Source organism: Betta splendens, chromosome 2 (assembly GCF_900634795.4).
Source record: "Betta splendens chromosome 2, fBetSpl5.4, whole genome shotgun sequence".
Taxonomy (NCBI): Eukaryota; Metazoa; Chordata; class Actinopteri; order Anabantiformes; family Osphronemidae; genus Betta; species Betta splendens.
In genome coordinates, this window is record NC_040882.2 from 5,403,067 (window position 1) to 5,426,252 (window position 23,186).

Genomic DNA, 23,186 nt, shown 5'->3' on the forward strand with positions numbered 1-23,186 from the left:
AAATTCAGATAAAACTGAAATTCTTATCATTGGGCACTGAGACAGACACTATTGAGTCAGATTGGCACCCTAGCTACCAAGCTCCTCTCCTCTGGAACCAGCTCCCTCTTCAGATTCGAGAAGCTGACACACTCTCCACCTTTAGGATTAGGCTTAAAACCTTCCTTTTTGATAAAGCTTATAGTTAGAGATGGTTCAGGTCACTGGCAATGATTGTTAGTCACAGGAACCATCTCTTAGTTAAGCTGCAATAGACATAGACTGCTGGGGGACTTAATTTATACACTAAGCTCTTCTGTTTCCTTCTATCTCTTCTGTCCAATAACCTCCCATCATTATTCAGTGTTCAACTAACCTTTCTCTCCAGTAGTTGTCGTTGTTGGCGGACAACTATAGTATTTAGTATAGCTATGTACGTAAGTAAGTTATGGCTAATTATTGCAGTTTAAAACCGAAAAAAAGAAGCTGAACGGTGCGCCCTCCCGCGTGCAGCGTTCGATTTGTGGCAGACAAGCTACTGTAACCCTGATTTCTCACTGTTGGTAGCGTCCTCCGTCTGCTCTGGCTGTGGTTAATAATCGGGCTACAATTTTCTTTACGTGGTATTTTTCCTTAATGCACCACACGGCAAGACAGTACGGCACTTTTTCCTGTCCCCCGTCAACAAGGACAGGTAGGAAATAATGTTAATTACAAAAAAATCACAGTAGCTGAAATGCCACGTTTCCCAAACGTAAAATAAAAAAATAAAAAGGAATACTAACTAAGGTTACACTACGACAATTTAAAAAAGTGAATAAGGATCATCTAGACCAGGGGGTCGGCCACTGGTAATGAAAAAAACAGCTAACTCGCTTTTCCTTGCTTTAAACAGCTGCTGTAACTGAGAGCAACCCGTGCGGCATCACCGGTTAATGTGGAAACGTATTCATTGGTTCGGACGCTTTAAGGTGTGTGAACTAGGGAGGAGACTGCAGCAGCGACTGAAGAGCGACTGAATAGAGTTGATGTCTTCCCCGCTGACAGGCACATTCATTTGATAATGCACAACCTTGGCTGACAGTTCAGTTGAAAAACAGACGGAATCTCTCCCACGGAGCTTTGTCCCGGAGCTGAAGTATTTCTCACCTGCTGATCGAGTGGTAGCAACACATTAGCATGTCTATGTGCCTCTACGGATGAGGGGGAGGGATGTAAAGTTTGCCTTTGCGACTGTGAGCAAACATGAGACAAACAAAAGCTTGGTCGAACTCTGATCCAAGTCATCTGAGTATGAAACACATCACATATCATTCGATCTTGTGTTTCATTCGAACAGCAGTCTGAAAAAAACATGTTAAATCCAATTCCATTTCTTTTTGTGAAAAACAAATATTTTTGCCTGGTTTAATGGTTTGTAAGGTGGTGCTTTGATTAGAATCTGTTTGCCGCTCATCAGAAGAGAGACGAAAACGCCGGTGAAGGTGGATGGATGGACGGATGGGAAATGAAAATGTTGAAACGTAAACGGCCTGATTAAGATTGATCTTAGCCACTCAGTTACAATGACACGCGCAATCAAAACAAGTCAAACTGCAGTTCTGCAGACACAGAGCAAACGCGTATACGAACAAACATGTTTTTGTAATGCGCTGTAGATCTGCTAAGTTCTGGCGTCCTGTCAAAGTTACGATTGACAACTGCTGTAAAACAAATTCCTATGATTATTACGGTTATTTACGTAAAATCTATGACTATTGGAAAACAATAGTAATAAACTAGTAGTAAACAATAGTAATTAAAGGCTTGCTGTATGTGGGATTAGTTGGGTTTAGTTGTTTAAGGTCTTAAACCTTACCTTGGTGCTGATGATGATGAAGGAGGATTTGAGTTGATGTGCAGATGAATGATTTGTGTTTCTTCTCCACATGAAGGTAGAAAGTGTGAATCCAGCAGCATGAATCAGTGTGAGGACAGAGAGGAGGGAGCCCCTCCCTCTAAAACCAGTCTGTGTGGGGACCATGAGAACCAGAACAAAGCTCAGAGGTGATGATTCTGTCTCCAAGTCACACACACATCACTGATTTACTGTTAGTGCTCATTTAGGACTCAACGTGTGAGAGTCACTGTGTCACGATCTAGGTTTTTGTTTCTAGTTGTTTCCTGTTTTATTTTGGTAGTCTCCTGGTTTCTGTTTCTGCTCGAGCTTCACTTCCGGTTTATGTCTTGTCACAGCTGTCCCTGCTTCACCTGGTCATTATCCACACCTGCACTTTATCAGTAATCAAGTCACTTTGTATTTAACCACCACCTGTGTCCTTAGTTCTTGGTCAGATCGTTGTTTGTGTGTTCCCGTCATAGTCCGGTTCGTAGATCTAGTCTTGCCGTGTTTCATGTATCCTGTGTTTGACCGCTGATTTTGATCCTGCCTTATCCTTGCCTGTCCTGTCTGCCTTGGTGTTCAACTATTGCCTGTTACCGACATTGCCTGCCTGACCACGATCCGACGCCCGACGACTTGGTATTGTAATCCTGCTTTCGTGTATGAACCTTGCCTGTCCCTGACGCTGTCCCTTCCTGAGCCTGTTTAAACCCCGTCTGATCTCTCGTGTATGACTCTGCCTGAAATGATCCCGTAATCTGGAATAAACCATCTTTTACCACCGTCAAGCTGTGTTACGCTGTGCATTTGGGTCCTCATCCGTGCGATCGTGACACACTGTAGGTGTTTTTCTATCAGGTCCCATCAGAAACGAGGATCTGCTGAACCTGAACCTGGACCTGGACCTGGACCTGGACCCAGCTGTGTGTCCTTCAAGAGCGACTGGTCAAAGGATGATGCTATTAATTTCAAAAACCAACCTGTATCAGAGTCACAGTGAGTTGTTGTCACTTTGAATGATTCTATACAATCTGATGTAAACTTTCTCTGATGATAAACATTTGTGTTGTTTCCATTTCTTGATCTGGTTGGTTTGTGTTTGAAGTGTTGATCAAATCTGTTTATTGACATCTCTACATGAAGGTTTTGGTCAAATGTCTTGAAGCTTCTTCACTTGCTGCAGTAAATTGAAGTTACTACTGGAGACTTTAGTTGTGATGTTGTTGCAGTGGAGACGACTGTTTGTCCTCAGTGTCGACACCAGAGCCAACGTCCAACAATGAATGAATATAGGAAGTAGTAAAGTAGAAGTAGTAAAATGTTCTTAGTTCAACATATTTCCACTGGGAGTACAACCAGTCCAGTACAACCAATCTGATCCCAGCAGACTCCTTGTTCCAACACTTGAGCCTTGTTCAGTGATGGAGGCAGAGATATATGTTGTTCAGAGCTGAGACTGAAGCCACTGACTGACAGTAAAGCTTCACCACTACAGGGAGTCTCTGACTCACTGCTCACATCCAACATCACTTCATGGACCTTTACCTTGTGTGTGTCTCTGTGTGGACTCATTCTTCATGGTTCCTCCACAGAGTGGACCAGCAGAGCTCAGAGGTTCCCAGTGCTCAGTCTGTCCAGCAGCACCAAACACAGCTGGACTCCATATTTATGGTCTGTACATGTACAACTACTACTGTTCATCTGTTGTGTTCAATCATCTCATGCTGCACTTTTTAGACCAGTGGATGTCAGTGTGTCCAACATGGATCTGATGTTTGGCTCCATGGTTTTAGTTGGATCAGGTCATTCATATAGTTTCTGTTCCAGCTGCTGGAGGAAAACATTGTCACGTTTGTGAAGAAGGAGCTGAAGAAGATGCAGAAGGTTCTGAGTCCAGATTACCCAGAATGCTTAGAGAGTCAGAGGGAGGATGAGGAGGAGTTGGATGGTGAGGATGAAGAGCAGAGGAAGAGCAGCAGAGACGCGTTTCTGAAGATCACAGTGAACTTCCTGAGGAGGATGAAGCAGGAGGAGCTGGTTGACTGTCTGCAGAGTAAGAGGATTTATCTCAATATTTAACATCGAGTTTAAGTTTGTTAAATGTGGAATACAATTAATTAATCACATACAGCAAAGTTCTTCTCTTCTTTAGTTCTAGTGTTTCAGGCTGTTTCATGTTCATTAACACAAAGACTTAAATCAATGAACCAGACATGTGTTGACACCTCACACTTCTTTGTGTTATGTTAGAACCAGATCTGATGGTTCCAATACCAAAGCCACAGCTCATCACATATTACCAGCAGATGCTTCAATCAAACCTCCAAGACCAGTTTCAGTGTGTGAAACCAGGCTGGTCAGAAGTCGACCAACGTCTGGATGACATCTACACAGAGCTGTACATCACAGCTGGGCCGGATTCACACATCAACACACAGCATGAGGTCCAACAGGTTGAGACGACACAGCAGAAGCAAAGATCAGCAGAGGAGCCAGTGAAGCCCAGTGACCTGTTCAAACATCCCCCTGGTAAATACAGACGCATCAGAACAGTGTTGACCAATGGAATCGCTGGGATTGGAAAAACAGTCCTTGTGAACAAGTTTGTGTTGGACTGGACCCAACAAAGGTCCAATCAAGACGTGCATCTGATTTTCCCCTTCACCTTCCGTCGGCTGAATCCACTGAAGGGACAGAAGTTTAGTTTGTCAGAGCTCATTCATGAATGTATCCCAGAAACTGAGTCCATCAGCCTGGAGGCTCTGAATTACATCTTTACACGTCTACAGTCATCAGGAAACAGCAACTATGACAAGCGCAGCTTCAAACTTCTGTTTGTGTTTGATGGACTGGACGAGAGTCGCCTCCAACTGGACTGTAGCACCAGTGAGAAGGAGACGGGTCAACGTGACGTCACAGAGTCCACCTCAGTGGATGAGCTGCTGACAAACCTCATCAGAGGAAAACTACTACGCTCTGCTCGCATCTGGATCACCACACGACCTGCAGCAGCCAATCAGATTCATGGAGACTTTGTTGAGGTGGTGACGGAGGTCAGAGGGTTCACTGACCCACAGAAGGAGGAGTTCTTCAGGAAGAGATTCACAGATGAGGAGCAGAGCAACACAATCATGTCCCACATCAAGACGGCACGAAGCCTCCACATCATGTGCCACATCCCAGTCTTCTGCTGGATCACTGCTACGGTTCTGGAGGATCTGCTGGAAACCAGAGAGGGAGGAGAGCTGCCCAAGACCCTGACGGAGATGTACGCAGAGTTCCTGGGGTTTCAGATGGATCGGACTAAAGACAAGTACGGACCAGAACAGAGCAGCAACTACATCAAGTCATTGGCTAAACTGGCTTTTAAGCAGCTGCTAAAGGGAAACTTGATCTTCTATGAGGAAGATCTGAAAGAGAGCGGCATCGATGTCAGAGGAGCCTCAGTGTGTTCAGGAGTGTTCACAGAGATCTTTAAACAGGAGCGAGGGAGGAAAACCAAGGACAAGATGTTCAGCTTTGTTCATCTGAGCGTTCAGGAGTTTCTGGCTGCTGTTCACATGATGCTCTGTTACACCAACGGGAAGATGGAGGAACTGGAGGAGTTTCTGATATACTCTATATACGCAGAATCAATCCTTAACAAAATAAAAAGGGTGTTTGTTCATCCTTCAACTCTTTTCTCTTTAGATGTTGTCGTGAGTAGAACCATGTTTAAATCCCTCCACAGTCCAAGTGGCCACCTGGACCTGTTTGTTCGCTTCCTTCATGGCCTCTGTCTGGAGTCCAACCAGAGAATCTTAGGAGGTTTGCTGGGTCACACAGAGAACAGTCCAGAAACAATCCAGAGAATCATCAACAACCTGAAGGAGATGAACAGTGATAGAATCTCTCCAGACAGAAGCATCAACGTCTTCCACTGTCTGATGGAGATGAACGACCACTCAGTCCATCAGCAGATCCAAGAGTTCCTGAAGTCAGAGAACAGATCAAAGAAGGAACTCTCCTTGATCCAGTGCTCAGCTCTGGCCTACATGCTGCAGATGTCAGAGGAGGTTCTGGATGAGTTGGACCTGAACCAGTACAACACATCAGAGGAGGGACGACGGAGACTGATTCCAGCTGTGAGGAACTGCAGAAAGGCTCAGTAAGTCCAACGTTAATGTGATCATTAATATTCTACAGCAACATAAAGCTGAAGCCTTAGTGTTAAAGAGAAACACTTCACACAGAATCTAAAAGTTCACAGAGTGAAAACATCAACTACTGGTTCCTAGAAAACGTCTTTGTTGAGGATCAGATCAAAGCAGCTGTAAAGTTAGTGAACATCAGGATCCTCTGTCTTTCTTTGCTTGAAGGAGCTTTAAGTAAAATCCAACAGAGAAACTTTAGCTTTAGCTTAGTTTCACACTTTGTGTTGGATGAGACCAACTGAGCTACAGCTGCTTCAGCATCAACATTCATGAAGTCAGTTTGTGTCACAGACACTTCACATTTATAGACTTTATATTTTCTGTCATCACAGACTTATTAGATGTGGACTCACAAAGACTCACTGTGAAGTTGTGGCCTCAGCTCTGAAGTCCAACCCGTCACATCTGACACATCTGGACCTGAGTGGAAACAACCTGCAGGACTCAGTGAAGGTTCTGTGTGTTGGACTGGAGAGTCCTCACTGTCGACTGGAGACTCTGAGGTCAGTGTTTTTCCTGGTTCATGTCTTCGCAGCAGTTTTTCAGCTCATCACTTTAAACGTCTCCACTTGAATCTAGAATGAGAAAAGACTCGTGTCAGAAACTTGCGGGGATGATTGACAGTTTGTTGTGACTCTATAAAGTCTATGAAGCTCATGAACAGAAGTTTGTGACATCTTTCCCTTTAAATGTGACTCAGCAGCAGAGACTCAGAGTAAATCATGTCTCCACATGTTTGAAGGATCTTTAGTGGCGTCTGATTCGTCTCCATCAACAGGCGACACTTCAACCTGTGTGTGATGCTTCCTGTCAGACAATGATGTCACTTTGTAGAGACACAAGCAGGAAACAGGAGCATGAATATGAGGCTGCAGACGTGTTGCTACAGAAGGTTCTAGGTTCCATGTAGAACCAGAGGAGAGAACATTGTGATAGAAATTTCCCATAAAGAAGCAGATGAGAGTTGTCCTTTTGTGCGATTTATTGAAATAATAAAAAAAATAAAAATAATGGGGAAAGCTAATCAAAAGCATGGATGTTGATCATGGACATCAACAAACTAAAAACCAGCTGGGAGATCAGTGCACACACCACGAAGGTGTGATGCAAAGAGCCGAAGATCCTCAAGCTGCTTCTGCCTTTTAACCACTTTCTCTGTCCGACTACGGTGGAACGTCTGTGTAGCCCAATCAAATTACATGCACCCTGTCTTCCCTGTCACAGTGTGTGTGAAGATGTTTAAATTCTCACACTTGTATTGCTGACATTCAACTATCTGTGAGAAAGGAGCACCAAGTCTCAATAGACAGAGACACAACTCCATGGCCTTGGGTTTGAGAGCTAGAGGTGAGAGTCTATCAGGCAGAGACAAGCATTGAACAATGTAGGTGAAATGTTAAATACATACATTAAGACAAAACATGAGCTAATAATTGCAGGGCATAAGTCATAAATCATATAATAACTGCATAGAATAAGGAAGAAACAATTTTTCCCATAACAACATCCATCTGACTGGAATCAGTTCTAAAGATGATTCCCTCCATCAATAGTGGTCAGTTTGGAGTTTGATCCAAACATTAGTCTGAACATTTTCCATCAGACGACACAGAATAGTTCAGATTTAGAGAGAAGACGATGAATGAAAGGAACCAGATGAAGTCTTTGATCCAACACGTCTGGTTTTCTACTGGTTCCAGCAGCAGCTTGTGAATCAGTGCTGACATCAACAGGTGTATGAATGTTGTGCTGACATGTGGATGATGTGTAGAAGCTGAGATCATGACGACACAACAACACAAGCACAAAGTCACTCTGCTCATTTTAGACTAAACATCAGTGATCAGGACAAATCTGACTCATTATTAATGCTTTGATCCACATCTTTGATTCTTTATTCAGATTGAGTGGATGCAGTTTGTCAGAGATCAGCTGTGATTATCTGGTCTCAGCTCTGAAGTCCAACCCGTCACATCTGAAACAACTGGACCTGAGTCAAAACTACAACCTGCAGGATTCAGGAGTGAAGCATCTGTGTGGTTTTCTGGAGAGTCGTCACTGTCGACTGGAGACTCTGAGGTCAGTTCACTGACTGTTACTGTTCTGGGTTCTAGGTTCTGACTGTGGTTCTGCATCAGGGAACCAGCAGGTTTCACTCCTGAGAGTTAATGGTTTGGCTTTTGTTCACTTACTGTATAGTTTGGTCACTTTGATCCACTGAAAGAACGCTAAACCTTAAAACACAGACAACAATATAAAACAATATTCTTTAAATGTTGAACCTAAATTGTTTCTTAGGGATAAAAATCCAAACATCACACAACACGTCACACACACATCAACACAAAGTCCAGTTCATCAGAACCACTGCACAGAAACTCAAGGTGGCACCAAACGGGAGCCAGTCAGTGAGTGTGTGTTTGTTCCCGGTGGAACCAGGCAGGTCCATTCTGGTAGAAACTCATTCATCACACACTTCTTCTGCAGTTTTACTTCATTTCAGTGAGTTGTTATCAAAGTGTTTGACTGAGATGAAACCTTCGCAAGTTACACAGTTTCTCATTGATGTTTGTAAAGCAGCTGTAGACAATGTCCAGTGTTCGTCGGTTTCAATTCATCACTTTATCAGAGAATCAAAGAAAATCATCACAACTAATACTTGGCTTCAGTCGAGTTTCAGTCCATCAGCTTCTCTACTGATTCCGGATGTGACTGAGGTCAACAGCAGCTTGTGATTCAGTGCTGACATCAACAGGTGTATGAATGTTGTGCTGACACGTGGATGATGTGTAGAAGCTGAGATCATGACGACACAACAACACAAGCACAAAGTCACTCTGCTCATTTTAGACTAAACATCAGTGATCAGGACAAATCTGACTGACTTATTAATGCTTTGATCCACATCTTTGATTCTTTATTCAGATTGAGATTCTGCAGTTTGTCAGAGATCAGCTGTGATTCTCTGGTCTCAGCTCTGAAGTCCAACCCGTCACATCTGACAGAACTGGACCTGAGCTTCAACAAGCTGCACGATTCATCTGTGAAGCGTCTTCGTGACCTGAGTTCAGACTGTCGAGTACAGACTCTGAGGTCAGTAGAGGTTGGAGTCAGTCTGTGCTGCTTTCAGCAGTATTGGACTAAACTCAGTTAGTGTCACAGCAGAGACCCAGTGTTTCCTGTAAAGCTCCAGTCACTCATCAAAGTGTCGTAGCATCAACACTAACTACTGATTAGGTTCATGTGTGTCACAGCTCTGAGATCAGTCTGGCTGATAGAACCATGGTTCCATGTAGTAACCATGTGGTGCTGGTACCAGAACCTCTGCTGAAGTCCAGTCATCACATCTGTGTCTGTGTCCTTCTGTCATTAGTTGCTCCAAAGCTTCTCATGTTTCTGTGTCAGCTGATGTTTCAAAGCAGAGAAGATGTTGGTCACCACACAGCGACTCTGTCTGTGATGGACCAACAGGAAGTCGTCTCTAAAGCCATGACTCAGCAGTTTGTTTCACTGTGGACTGGAGGGAAATGTGCAGAGTCAGTTGTACTGGATGTGACAGATGATGAAGGGAGTCTCTGTAGACACTCACTGATCTGCTCTCTGCTCTCGTTCTCTTTGCAGCTGGAGAGGTTCTGACTGGTCCAAGTTACCTGGAGCAGAGCGTCCTACACAACAGGCTGAAACAGGAACCAGAACAATAAGAAAATAAGCGTGTGGTGCAGTAGTTAGACATCGGGGACAGTGTTGACTGTATTTCTACTTCAGGCTCCTCTAGAGGTCAGTGACTGAGGACTTACTACCAGCTGAAGCTTTGTTGTTTTCTAACCATCCTGGGCTCAAAGAGCTACAGGACAACAAATGGGCTTTAGCTTCTAGAACCATTGGCCCAATCAGATCAGAGAGACCAGACTGATGGCTCTGCTTCTCTAATGGAAACCCTGGTCAGAGAACGTTGGCTGTGTCTCTATCAGAGACCATGGATCAGTCTGCAGGTTCACTACTTCCATGTTCACCACAGTCAGTGAAGACATGTTAGAATAAAACAGCTGCTAAAGTTTTGCTTCATTGTGTCCAGCTGCTTTTGCTTTGTGTTTTGCTGTAATAAACAGTTTAATGAGTAAATACTCCATCAGGCCACTAGATGGCGCGCATCTCTAGAGGAGCCCTAAAACCCTACAGAGATTCTAGTAGTACTGACCCACTGGGTCCTGATCCAGATCCACCTACACCTGTGCTGTGTTCACCTGTGGAGGGAGTTGGATTCTTTACTCAATGTATTTGGCTCCGTCATGAATTTTAACTATAACCTACAAATGTTTCCTGTGTATTAGAAGAGATTTCTGTTGTTCACATGGTTTTAGTCCAAATTAAAGACCTGGAACCAAGAGGAACCTTTTTATTGTTTTATTGTATTGTTGTTTGTTTTATTGTTCAGTTTTCACTTGTATAAAACCAGTAGAACTAGAATTACAACCTGCTTCATTCTACAGTGACATTTTTTTTAAATACAACTTGGATCTTTCTGCTTTTTAACATCCTTCATTTATGATCAAGGATAAAAAGCTGTTGTTTCATATAAGAATAAGAAAACCTTTAATAGTCCCGCAGTGGGGAAATTACTTCTCACAACAGCAGTACAGATGAGCAAGAATACAGGTACAGAACTGTTTGTGTTGGCACAGTACAAAGCAGTACAGTACAGTTAGAGTGAGTATGAGGTCATTGCAGGGTTATTGCACAGTAATGGGTATAAGATTTGTACCGGTAACAATATACACGATTGTTTACAGATTTACACAAGTATTGTGCAGAGCAGGTTGCTATATAAACCACTGATGCAGTGGGTGAGTGACTGTGGTGGGATGTGGTCAACAGTTCTGATTGTACAGTCTGACAGCAGCAGGAGTCCTCCAGTGGGTGAGAGTCCTGGTCCATGATGGATGTCGGTTTATCCAGGACCCTTCTCTCACCCACCTCCTGCACCGTGTCCAGAGTGCAGCCCAGGACAGAGCTGGACTTTTTGATGATCCTGTCCAGTCTCTTCCTGTCCCTCGCTGTGATGCTGCTGCCCCAGCAGACCACACCGTACAGGATGGCTGATGCCACCACAGAGTCATAGAAGGTTTTCAGGAGTGGCCCCCTCACTCCAAAAGACCGCAGTCTCCTCAGCAGGTAGAGTCTGCTCTGACTCTTCCTGTACAGTGCATACGTGTTATGAGTCCAGTACAGTTTATTGTTCAGATGCACTCCCAGGTACTTGTAAGAGTCCACTCTCTCAATGTCCCTTCCCTGGATGTGCATCGGTGGGATGACAGCAGGCTGCTGTCTGCGGAAATCCACCACCATCTCCTTCGTTTTCCCTGCATTGATCAGGAGGTGGTTCCGCTGGCACCAGTCCACAAATTCTTTGTGAGTCCTCTGTACTCTGCATCGTCATCATCGGTGATCAGTCCGACGATCGCAGAGTCATCAGAGAACTTCTGCAGAACACAGCTGTCCGTGTTGTGTCTGAAGTCTGACGTGTAGAGGGTGAAAAGGAAGGGGGCCAGTACAGTCCCCTGTGGGGCCCCCACACTGCAGGTCAGAGTGTCAGACACACAGTCCCTGGCTCTCACAAACTGAGGCCTGTTTGTGAGAAAGTCCATAATCCACTCCGTCAGGTGAAGGTCCACACCAGCCTCCTCCAGTTTGTGTTTCAGAAGCATCGGCTGGATGGTGTTGAAGGCACTGGAGAAGTCAAAGAACATGATCCTCACAGTGCTGCCGGGCTTCTCTAGGTGGGAAAGGGCTCGATGTAGGAGGAAGATGACGGCGTCGTCTACTCCTATGCCGTGTCGGTAGGCGAACTGCAGCGGGTCCAGGTAGGTTCCCACCGCAGAGCGGAGGTGACCCAGGACCAGTCTCTCCAGTGTCTTCATCAGGTGTGATGTCAGAGCCACTGGTCTGAAGCTGCTGGGGTCTTTGGCGTGCGGTGTCTTGGGTACTGGTACCACGCAGGAGGTCTTCCAGAGCTGTGGTACCACCCTCAGCTTGAGGCTCAGGTTGAAGACATGCTCCATAACTCCACACAGTTCGCCTGCACAGGACTTAAGGAGTCTGGAGCTGATTCCGTCTGGTCCAGCTGCTTTCCTGGCCTTGATCTTCCTGAGCTCACTTCTCACCTGGGTGCTGGAGAAGGATAGGGGTTGAGGGAGTGTCTCAGTGTGGTGTGAAGTGAGGGGGTGTGGTTGGGATGAGTCGCCAGTCGTCAGGGCTGAGGGTAGAGGGCTTTGTGTAAAGGTGTGAAGGGCTGTGGGGGCTGGTAATCCAGTGGTATGAGGTGACAAGAGGTTCGGAGGCAGCTGCTGGGAGGTGTGAGTGGGTGCTTGGTCAAACCGATTAAAGTGTGAGTTCAGCTCGTTGACCCAGCTCAGGTCCCCCTCAGCCTGTGGGTGTGGAGCTTTGAAGCCTGAGATGGTTTTCAGGCTCCTCCACACCTCACTGACATTGTTCTGCTGCAGCTGCTCCTCCATCTTCCTCCTGTAGCTGGACTTCCCCTCACGGATTTTCCTCCTCAGCTCCTTCTGCACCCTCCTCAGCTCCTCCCTGTCCCCTGATTTAAATGCTCTCTTCTTCTCCTTTAGCAGAGCTTTAATATCAGGGGTGACCCATGGCTTGCTGTTGGTGAAACACCGAACCCGCCTGGTGGGAACAGTGTTTTCACAGCAGAAGTTTATGTAGTCCGTTACACAGTCTGTTATTGCGTTAATGTCCTCCCCATGTGGGTCGCAGAGCTCCGTCCACACAGTGGTGTTAAAACAGTCCCTGAGAGCCTCCTCGCTCTCAGCTGTCCACCTCTTCACTGTGCGGGGCACCACCGGTTGCCTGTGTACAACAGGTTTATACACAGGCAGGAGATGCAGGATGTTGTGGTCAGCTCTGCCCAGCGGTGGGAGGGAGGATGCAGCGTAGGCCTCTTTGGTGTTGGCGTAGAATAAGTCCAGGGTTCTATTGTCTCTGGTGGGGCAGGTCACATACTGGGTGTATGTAGGCAGAGCAGCTGAAGGAGGTGCATGGTTAAAGTCCCCAGAGATCAGGAAGAGGGCCTGTGGGTGCTGTGTTTGCAGCCTGCTGGTGACTGAGAGCAGGGTCTCAGAAGCTGTGTCAGCGTTAGCGGAGGGTGGGACGTACACAGCAATTATTATAACGTGTGTGAACTGATAATGAACTGATTTCCAGACCAACGTGTCAAAAGCCAGAACGTGAGCTGGTTCTGGGTGGACTCTTCCAACCACTGGTTCTGTTTCCTCGTCTCCTTCGTCTCGTTTCTCCTCAGTGCTCCAGTCGTGTAGCTGCTTATGCCTCCTCTTTAGTGGCTGTTATGTTGGACCAGTAGGAGGCAGCAGCGTGTTTCCAGACCAGTGATGCTGGGAGCAGTGAAGCAGCTTCTCACCTGGAGACAAACATGGAGAAACCCACTGACTGTGTAGTTGAACCAAGCACTCTCACGCTGTGAGGCGATAGTGTTACCCACCGCACCACCCATCCATTTTCCATACTGCTTAATCCCATATGCGGGGTCACGGGGGTGCTGGAGCCCCCCCCCCGTGTGTGTGTGTGTGTGTGTGTGTGTGTGTGTGTGTGTGTGTGTGTGTGTGTGTGTGCATTATAACTGTTGATTCATCGGTATCTTTGTTAATTTAGGTTGGTTGGTTTTGTTTTGGTTTCTATTTTGTTGTTTTGTTTACTTTTGTTTGCCGTGGTTTTGCATGGTGTGATTTTGTTTTTAATTCTTTTTTGATGTTTATATTACTTAACTTACCTTGTGTGGTGTATTTTAATTGCGCAATACATTTTAAAGAATAAATATTGTCGAGTGTTAACGTCCTTCTCTGGTGGGGTCTTGCCGCCCTGTCACATAGGCAATGACCAATAGAAAAATAAATCACATGAACGCAAACCACACCATGCACGAGAAAACAAATATCAAAAACCAAACCACGATAAACCAAACAGAGCGGCCCAAGTGTAAAAAACCGCAAGAGTCAAGATTATTAAAACCAGCAAAGCCGCATCGACACCGTCAAGCGGCAGCAGCAGTCGAGATTATTAAAAAGAGGAAAGCCACATCGACCGATCAGCAGGCAGCCCAATCCACTCCGTCCTTTAGCCAACAAGTATGGAAAGCGGCGCTTGGACGCACCTGCATTTAGCCAGGCTCTCACCACGCCCCTATCACCTCCACCAATCGTCACATTTGTGTTCTACAGTACACCCGGGGCCCGTTTCAAGAAGGAGGTTTAACTAAACTCTGAGTTGATTTACTCTGAGTTTGCAAACCTGGAGTTTTCGGTTCCAGAACAGCTGAAAAGAGTTGGTTTAATCAATTCTGAGTGGTCTGACTCAGAGTTAAGCGCGTGCACCGCGACGATACAAAGCCCTGATCAATGGAGTGAACATATTACGAGTCACCATGGCAACAGGACAACAAAAGACGTCCGGAAATGGATATGATACGTCAAGCATATAACGACTACGAGTCTATATTCCGTAGAAAAGGCAACACGGCTGCAGCGGCGAAAGAGAAAGAATTAGCTTGGAAGAAAATAGCTGCTCGAGTCAATGCGTAAGTTTACATTTTAATCATACAGTGTTCGGTGTAACTAATTACTAAAAAATGTTAGTATTGTTGTTATTTGTTCACTCATCTAAGGAGTTACTCCAGTAATTGCATAAAATACCGATGTTTGTATGAATTAAAAGTGCAGTGTTATGTCCATGCATTTTTAAAATTCCTGTTGTGGTTGATGTGGGAATTGTAAATGAAATATAAAAACATAATTGAAACAGGTAAGGCAGCATCATATGGGTGTAGACTACCTGACTTTACAAAATTTGACATATTAAATAAATAAATAGCATGTAGCAGAATTTTCAACATGGCTGTAATATTTTCACACAGTTAAACATTTGACTTCTACTCACCCAATAGAAAGAAGGCAGAGACTAGAACAACTGGTGGAGGACCTGCACCTCCACCTCTGACGCATGCAGAGGAGAAGGCCCTCAGCATGAACACTGGAAAGCAGAGGCTGAAGGAATTCCTGGAGGGAGTCATCAGAACCAGTCACTCCCCAGGATACAAGTGCATGTGTAAAATGTAAGAGGCCTTGTGGTGGAAATTTTCCATAAAGAAGTAGATGAGAGAGAGTTGTCCTTTTTGTGCGATTTATTGAAATAATAAAGAAAATAAAAATAATGGGGAAAGCAAATCAAAAAGAAAAGAAAACCAGCTGGGGAGATCAGTGCACACACCACGAAGGTATAGTGCAAAGAGCCCACGATCCTCAAGTTGCTTCTGCCTTTTAACCTTTTTCCCTGGACCTGGTGGAATCTCCTTATCACACTGTGGGTGAAGATGTTCATATTACACAGGGAATAAACAAGGCTACAGCCTTGGGTCTGGTGAGGCATCAGACAGAAAGGAGCCAGAGCCCAGGGTTAAAAGGCAGACTCAGGCCATGAACAATCGGTCACCTTGAGAGGGAGATAGATTGTCTGTCTGAGAATGTTCAGTTCTGGGTCTAATCAACAAGTACAGAATGCATGGTCACTATACAGAGTCAGAAATGAACCCAAAAGCATTAAAGTACAATTTTTCCATTACATTTCCCCCCTTTTGATTACACATTAATCAAACATTAAAAGAATAAAAATTGTCAATCGTGGCATTCATTTTGTAGTAATAAAGCATTTTTTAAAAATGATTGTTAAATGTATTGTTTATAAAAATGTAAATGGCGTAGGGATAAAAGATTGTGAGCTGTTTTTGTGGGTAGTTATACTAGAATAACCCTTGTGTATGAGCTTTGGAAAGACAGGGACATAAGCCTATAATCAATCAGATCACGTTCAGTCAAGCAAAAATAGGAAGAGGGTTATATATTGATTTAAACTATTGTCTTGTTTCGTCTGGTGAATGTCATTTTGTGTCAGTGGAAGATAAAAATTTGTGTGTAAGTGTGAATCAAGTGGAAGCATAAAATGCTTTGTTTAAGAATAGTGGATGAAATCACAGAGAGGTATACATGTAAATCAATCACATAATTACAGCAAATATTAAAGTAACATATCAAAAACAACAGGGTCACAATCAATGTCTTCTTCTTCCTGTTGAACAGTAGCGTTAGATTGTTTCCAACCTGTTTGTTGACACCTTGACAGTTCGTTGGGGTTCTTCAGGTTGTGATCAGCTGATCACAGAGACACCTGGGATTCGTTATCACCTCCAGGTTTCCTCCCAATGTCGTCTGAGTCACTGTCACTCCCGTGATGTGAAGAGTCTACACGTCGTCCAGCGTCGGCAACTCAAGGCTGCTCGTGTGTGTGTTTTCTCAGGAGCGTGTGTGTAGATGTATGGTCTGATAGTGTGATTCACCGGCGCAGCTTCAGGCGGCGCTTGGCTCACACCTTTAGCTGAACGGTCAACGCAGCCTCGCCTCAGTGCGTGTGTGAGCACAGCGAGGGTCGTCCTTCTCAATTCTTTTCGACAGTGGTGGTTTTCTCGTGTGGTGTAGATGGAGATGGAGGGTCGTCTGTCGGATCCGGGACCTTCCTGCAGTGGCTGGAGTGGATCCAAGTCGCTCTTTCTGCGATCTTCACAGCCGTGTTGGTCGTCAGAAGGACTTGGAAGGGACCTTGCCACCGCTTTGAGTTCCAGTGCTTCCTGCGAAGCTCCTTAATGATCACCCAGTCTCCTGGTTGAAATATGTGCAGTGGTTCTGTCGCCTGTTTGGGCAGAGCCGCTTTCACCTTCTGCTGGCGTTAGTTCGATGAAGTCCAGCATTAAATGGTCAAATGCCTGTTCCGGTGGTGGATGAGCTGCCAGTGGTTTGGCAGTCGTCTTACCTGGGTTGTGTTGGGCGCATGTCATACATGCTTCACAGTATTTTTGTGCATAGATTGAAAATCCCTTAGTGTACCAATGTTTTGTAAGAGCATCTAACATTCCCCCCTTTGATACATGGTCTAGTCCATGTGTCAACTTCGCGAAATGAGGGAAAAAGTGTTTAGGTAGGCAAGGTTTGCCGTCGGGCCCATACCAAACGCCATGGCTACTGGTGGCGCCATTCGTCAGCCAGAGCTTGCGTTCCTGTGGGGTAGAGAATGTCTGAAGATCAGGCAGAGCAGAGGGAGGAGAGGGAGGTTGGGTAGAGGTGGAGGATAAGAGGCAGGGAGCAAGAGGAAGGGGAAGTCGGGCAGCTGCCTTCGCAGCAGCATCAGCGCGTGCGTTTCCAGCAGAGATGGGATCAGTGCCCCCAGTGTGTGCAGGGCACTTACATACAGCAATTGCAGCTGGTAACAGAATTGCGTCGAGCAGATCAGCAACCTTATCATGATGCAAGATAGGTTTGCCATCAGATTTCAAAAACTTTCTGTGTTTCCACAGAGCACCAAAGTCGTGTGTGACGCCAAAAGCGTATCTGGAGTCTGTGTAGATAGTAGCAGACTTCCCTTCAGCCAATTTACAGGCTTCGGTCAGTGCAATCAACTCCGCAGCCTGAGCAGAGTAATGTCCTGGCAAAGGGCCAGACTGTAAAACAGTATGAGAGGTGCAGACTGCATATCCAACCTGACAGTGGCCCGAAGCAGGGTCTCTAGAGGCGGAGCCATCAACAAAGAGAACGAGGTCACAGTTAGGAATTGGCACCTCCGATAGATCTGGGCGCGGAGTGCAGACCTGGTTCAAGACCGAAACACAGTTGTGAGGCTCGCCATCGTCAGGGCCTGGAAACAAAGTGGCTGGGTTAAGCACATTGCACCTTTTGACAGTGATGTTTGGCATTTCCAGTAGGATGGTGTTGTATCTAAGCCATCGGGCTGTAGAAAGATGCGATGTTTTTTGTTCCAAAAGGATCAAAGACACGGCATGAGGAACCAGCAGGGTGACATCAGAATAGCCAACAATGTCACGTGATGCCAGCACGGCTTTCTCTGCCGCAGCCACTGCTCGGAGGCATCGTGGGAGCCCCGCAGCGACTGGGTCAAGCTTAGCAGAGAAATAGGCTACAGGGCGTGGACGCCCTCCGTGATCCTGTAGAAGGACAGAGGTCATACAACCTGATTTCTCATCCACTGTTTGGGTGAAAGGTCGCGTAGGGTCAGGCAGACCCAAAGTAGGAGCCGACTAAAGAGCTAGTTTGAGGTCGGTGAATGCCTGTTCAGCCTCAGATGTCCACGTGAGGCGGGTGGTGGATGCAGAAGACGTCTGCATCAGAGCTCTAAGCGGAGCCTCCAAGACGGCGCAGTTAGGAATGAAATTCCTGCAATAAGAGCACATGCCTAAAAAGGACATAAGCTGTTTGTATGTGCACGGTTTAGGCAGGTTCTGAATAGCTTCAGCTCTTTTAGGTGAAATGGATTTCCCTTCAGCGGTGATGATGTGACCTAAGAAGGTAACTTCAGTCTGAACAAACTGTAATTTAGACAGACTTGCTTTGTGTCCAGCACCATGCAGGTGTTTCAGCAGCTTGATCGTATCTGCTTTGCAAGTTTCCTGATCCTCAGTGCAGATCATCAAGTCGTCAACGTACTGCAGCAGGGCGGTGCCTGGGGACAAGACAAGATCATCCAGGCTTTCTTTCAGTGCCATATTGTAGATGGTAGGGCTTTCTGAATACCCCTGGCACAGTCTGGTAAAGGTGTATGATTTTCCGTTGAATTCAAAAGCAAACCAGAATTGACTGTCTTTGTGGACGGGCACGCTGAAAAAAGCATTGGCCAAATCAATTACTGAAAAAAATTTAGCCTTGGGCGGAACCTGAGAAAGAATGGTGTAGGGGTTCGGTACCGTAGGCGCGCGTGGTTGGACCGCCGCATTTACTGCTTGCAGATCCTGGACAAACCTCCATTCTGTTGGCTGTCCTTTGTCTCTGATTTTCTTAACTGGGAAGAGTGGAGTCCTCACTGGAGAGTTGTCACATGGGACAACGACTCCTGCTTTCAAAAGAGAGTTAAACACCGGTGTTATTCCTTCAATTGCTTCTCTCTTTAAAGGGTATTGCTGTTTGCATGGTCTGTAGTCAGATTTTGGTGTGATGACCACTGGGTCACACCCTTTGATCAAACCTACATCATATTTGTGTGTGGCCCACAGGGAAGCCGGAACTTCCTGTAAGGCTGGATACTGCGTCAGAGCGTCCTCTGACAAAAACACGTGGTGTGGAGTGTGTGTGGAATGTTGAGGTACCAAGTGCACTGTACGCTGCGCATGAAAGATAGACTGAAAAAGTTTTTTGTAAGCATGCAAAGTAGGTGAATACATCACATTCGGGTCGGAAGTCGTTTGCCAGTCTCCTTCCCGTTGACATCTGTCCACGAAAGGACCCCAAGTCCTGCCATCTGTCTCCGTCATGTTTTGACAGAAGGACATGTGGATCTGTAGAATAAGCATCAACAAATCTCTCTTGTTCGTTAGTGAGAGAAATCGCAAGCGCAGACCTATGTTCATCCCAAAAAAGAGAGGTTGAGGTCAGTTTGTCCGCATGTGTGCGTAACCATGATTTTTCAAACTCCTCATCAGGACCAGTGGACACATGTGCTGTACAAGACAGGTCAGATGTGTCTCTAAAGGTCGTATTCTGTGAGGAAACAAGCTGTCGAGCAGCCTGTATGAGGGCCTCAGTTACAGCCCCTCCCTTCAGCAGCCACTGATAAGAGTAGAGCAGCGGCTCTGAGCTGAAATTAACACAAACGAAGGAATAATTATTCACATTGTCCGTGGTTGTGACCTGCACTCCCTCCGGAGTGGAAATCAGTGAAATACCTAAACTACACATGAGATCTCTTCCTAATAAATTAACTGGGCATAAGTTTGAAAGCAAAAATGAATGTTTGAGTGTCTTGCCGTCTGATGTCGTGCAAGACAGAGGCACAGTAAGTTTTTCTTTTATTGTCTGGTACGTACAGTAATTATTATTTGTTCTCTCTAATAGTCGTCTTCCCTTTAATAGTCATTGATAGTCTGTTTCAGTCAGTTTCAGTCTTCCTATGGTTTTGTTTTTGTTTTCCTATAGTCTGGCCAGACAAACCTATATTGTGCACAAATCTTTTTAGAAACATGGAGGATTTTATTACTGAAGTTGTTGTAAATTGAAATAGTTTAAACCCATCAGACTGTAAAGTCATGCAGCAGTTGTCATTTAGCTGTTTGTCATCATCTTAAAATCACTCTGTGGGATTTTTTTTTGAGCAGAAAGCGATTCTTCATTGCGAGCAGATAAGCATGAACATGAATTTGAGCGTGTATCAGCTGTAAGCGTGTTTCTTCATTGCGTGTATGAATGTGTGTGTGTGTTTGCGGTACCGTCTTTTACGTCACGTGAAAAGGAACCATCACCTTCCTCCTTCCCCAACCATCAGTCTCATGTGAGCGCCAGTGGGTGAAGCCTTTCAATGGGACAGTTGTTCCTCGATGAAGACCTTTCCTGGATCCTCAGATGCAGCTCTTTTGGGCCGATCACGTCTGAAGCCTCTCCTGTTGTTTCAACCAGTGTCTGTGTCAGAGCACGTCTTCTCTGCTGTTGCTCTGTCCTTGTTTTCCTTTGCTGATTGTCATAAGCAGGTGTCTGTGTCAGACACACACGCTTGTAGTAGCTGGTTCATCAGATGAGCCCAGAACGTGATGGCTGCAGACGTTGTGGGGTCAGTGAGGCGTCCATGCTGTGGTCTGTGGCCTCCAGCTGCTGTGGTGTCAGAGCTTCCACCCTGTTCTGGTTGTTGGTTGGCGCTTCTTCTCCTTTGGTTCTTCTGCTGATGGTGGGAAAGGAGTCCAGATCCGGATTTACCCTCATCGCGCTCGGTTCTGCATTAGAATAGAGAGCAGAAAGAATGGGAGCATTTGCTCTTGACATGATATGTGTGTGTGGTGTGTGTGTGTGTGTGTGTGTGTGTGGCGAGTGCAAACAATTCTTCCCCAGAGTTGTTATGTCCTTTGTTTCTGTTACTCTCATCACTCTTTTGTTTCTTTTAGGGCTTTAGTTTTGATAGTTTTGCTTTTTCAAATCTCATCTTTTGTATCTAACTTTTCTTTTAAGGTGCGTATGTCTTTCACACTGAGTGATCCACCTTCTTGAAACCCATAATGTTTTGTCCAGTCGTGAAGACATGACACGCACTCATCACCATATTTACGTCTCATTAATTTTGTAATGCTGCAGTCTGGTGGTGGAGACTTAGATCGCCCCGAACCCATCTTTCAGAGTCCCGGCGGTTTCCTGCCTTAGATTTTTATGTGTTCCGGCCGGAACCTTTTTTCGAAATTTCTCTTCCACGGACGTCTCCGTAGAAAGGGAACCGCTCAGATCAGCGACAGGGTTCTCGGAAGTGGTCCCTCACCGTCAGGCCCCTCTAAGACCCGGGTCCCTCGTATCTCAAAACCACTTCCCCCTGCAAACGCGCTCCGTCTTACAGAAGCCGTCTTTTATTTCCTTGTCCACTCCCTCTGGACTGCGCTCAGATCTGCACACTGGTCTGTATCCTCAGTACAGACAAAACAAGCTCGGTCCCACGAGCCAACCCTTAGCAACCACCGTCTCGACCACCAGGGCAGACTTTGACCTAATTAATTTTACCCGAATATTGAATTTAAAATTAAAAAAAAATATATATATATATATATATTATTTTTGGATGTTTTCAGCTAAATAGTCGTTTTAGAAATATTATTATCTCTAGTCCTAGTTATATTTTTCTTTTATCGTTGTTTGTTTTAGTCTAGTAGGGGATGCTTAGAATTAATTGTTATTTGCCTTACTTTCCCTAAACCAAATGATCAGAGCCAAGTAAACCCCGAATAACTGAAACCAATTTCAAACCCGTTTCTTTTTTTTTTTTTTTTTTTTTTTTTTTTCAACAAGTCGCAACAAAACGGAATCTCTCTCACCGGGCCGAGTAGAGGTTGGATTTTGTGTTCGTTGGATTTTGAGTTCGTTGGATCTCGTCAGAGGCGATCCAGACGGGTGAGCAGTCCTCCCACTCAGAACAGCTGTAGAGGTTTGGAGGCTGAGCGACCCTAGTCCTCAGGACCGCCGTCCCTGGTCACACCGTCCAGACGACCTGCCGCGGGATCCTGTTCGTAGACGCCAATTTCTGTGGTGGAAATTTTCCATAAAGAAGTAGATGAGAGAGAGTTGTCCTTTTTGTGCGATTTATTGAAATAATAAAGAAAATAAAAATAATGGGGAAAGCAAATCAAAAAGAAAAGAAAACCAGCTGGGGAGATCAGTGCACACACCACGAAGGTATAGTGCAAAGAGCCCACGATCCTCAAGTTGCTTCTGCCTTTTAACCTTTTTCCCTGGACCTGGTGGAATCTCCTTATCACACTGTGGGTGAAGATGTTCATATTACACAGGGAATAAACAAGGCTACAGCCTTGGGTCTGGTGAGGCATCAGACAGAAAGGAGCCAGAGCCCAGGGTTAAAAGGCAGACTCAGGCCATGAACAATCGGTCACCTTGAGAGGGAGATAGATTGTCTGTCTGAGAATGTTCAGTTCTGGGTCTAATCAACAAGTACAGAATGCATGGTCACTATACAGAGTCAGAAATGAACCCAAAAGCATTAAAGTACAATTTTTCCATTACAGGCCTACCTATATATTTGATTTTTTACACAGGCTACTTTTGATATATGCATTTCTTAGAGTCTGGGTTGGGTTCTTTGTTGGTCTTAACAGATTGTGATGGTAATATATGAATCCTCCTGTCACAACAGAAACTCAGGATGTTATGAGTATACTACTAAATAAAGCTTAAATTATGATAAGCAGTATTATAAAGTGTAATATTAATACAGTTTATACACAGCACATGATTTCTGATGTTTGTGTTGCGTAGCCTAAAGGATGTCTCCAAGTATATTGACTTTATTATCTCCCCTCTGCCCCAGAGTGTGGAAGAACAGCAGAAGGAGGTCCGTCACATTCTGCTGCACAGATGCACACAGTCAGTGATGTTCAGTAAACGCCAGAGTTCAATTCTGTAAGAGTAATGAGGAACTATGTCTTGTAACTATAAATCTTCTGTATTTTAAGTTACCGGTTACAGAGTTGTATAAACTTAATCTCAAGGAAATATTATACTTGGACCGCC

The 23,186-nt window shown here is 45.2% G+C and overlaps 2 protein-coding genes across 6 annotated transcripts in view; one reads left to right on the top strand and one right to left on the bottom strand.

Annotated features, from left to right (window-relative positions):
• The first annotated feature begins 1,845 nt into the window (after positions 1 to 1,845).
• LOC114866447 (NACHT, LRR and PYD domains-containing protein 12-like) overlaps positions 1,846 to 23,186 on the top strand; it is a 128,763-nt gene continuing 107,422 nt past the window's right edge. For 3 of the 5 annotated variants that reach the window (XM_055506782.1, XM_055506776.1, XM_055506779.1), the window contains exons 1-5: positions 3,337 to 3,532; positions 3,689 to 3,914; positions 4,112 to 6,008; positions 6,387 to 6,557; positions 7,957 to 8,133. In XM_055506782.1, coding sequence (XP_055362757.1) covers positions 3,395 to 3,532; positions 3,689 to 3,914; positions 4,112 to 6,008; positions 6,387 to 6,557; positions 7,957 to 8,133 — 2,609 coding nt within the window. In that variant the 5' untranslated portion in view covers positions 3,337 to 3,394. Of the gene's footprint in view, positions 2,026 to 3,336; positions 3,533 to 3,688; positions 3,915 to 4,111; positions 6,009 to 6,386; positions 6,558 to 7,956; positions 8,134 to 23,186 lie in introns of those variants that run through there. The other 2 variants (XM_055506783.1, XM_055506777.1) reach the window with 2 other exon arrangements.
• LOC129603782 (uncharacterized) lies at positions 15,245 to 22,669 on the bottom strand. Its single transcript, XM_055506789.1, has 2 exons — positions 18,884 to 22,669; positions 15,245 to 16,845 (listed from the first exon to the last, which is right to left on the bottom strand). Exons 1-2 carry the CDS (start codon positions 19,541 to 19,543, stop codon positions 16,570 to 16,572), a joined length of 936 nt encoding a protein of 311 aa, XP_055362764.1. The 5' UTR covers positions 19,544 to 22,669; the 3' UTR covers positions 15,245 to 16,569.

Excerpts from the sequence above, each read along its gene's own strand:
- LOC129603782 (XM_055506789.1), bottom strand. The coding sequence starts at position 19,543 with ATGAACATAGGTCTGCGCTTGCGATTTCTCTCACTAACGAACAAGAGA. Across the intron at positions 16,846-18,883 it reads TCCAACCACGCGCGCCTACG|GTGAAAGCGGCTCTGCCCAA; the intron begins GTACCGAACCCC and ends CGCCAGCAGAAG.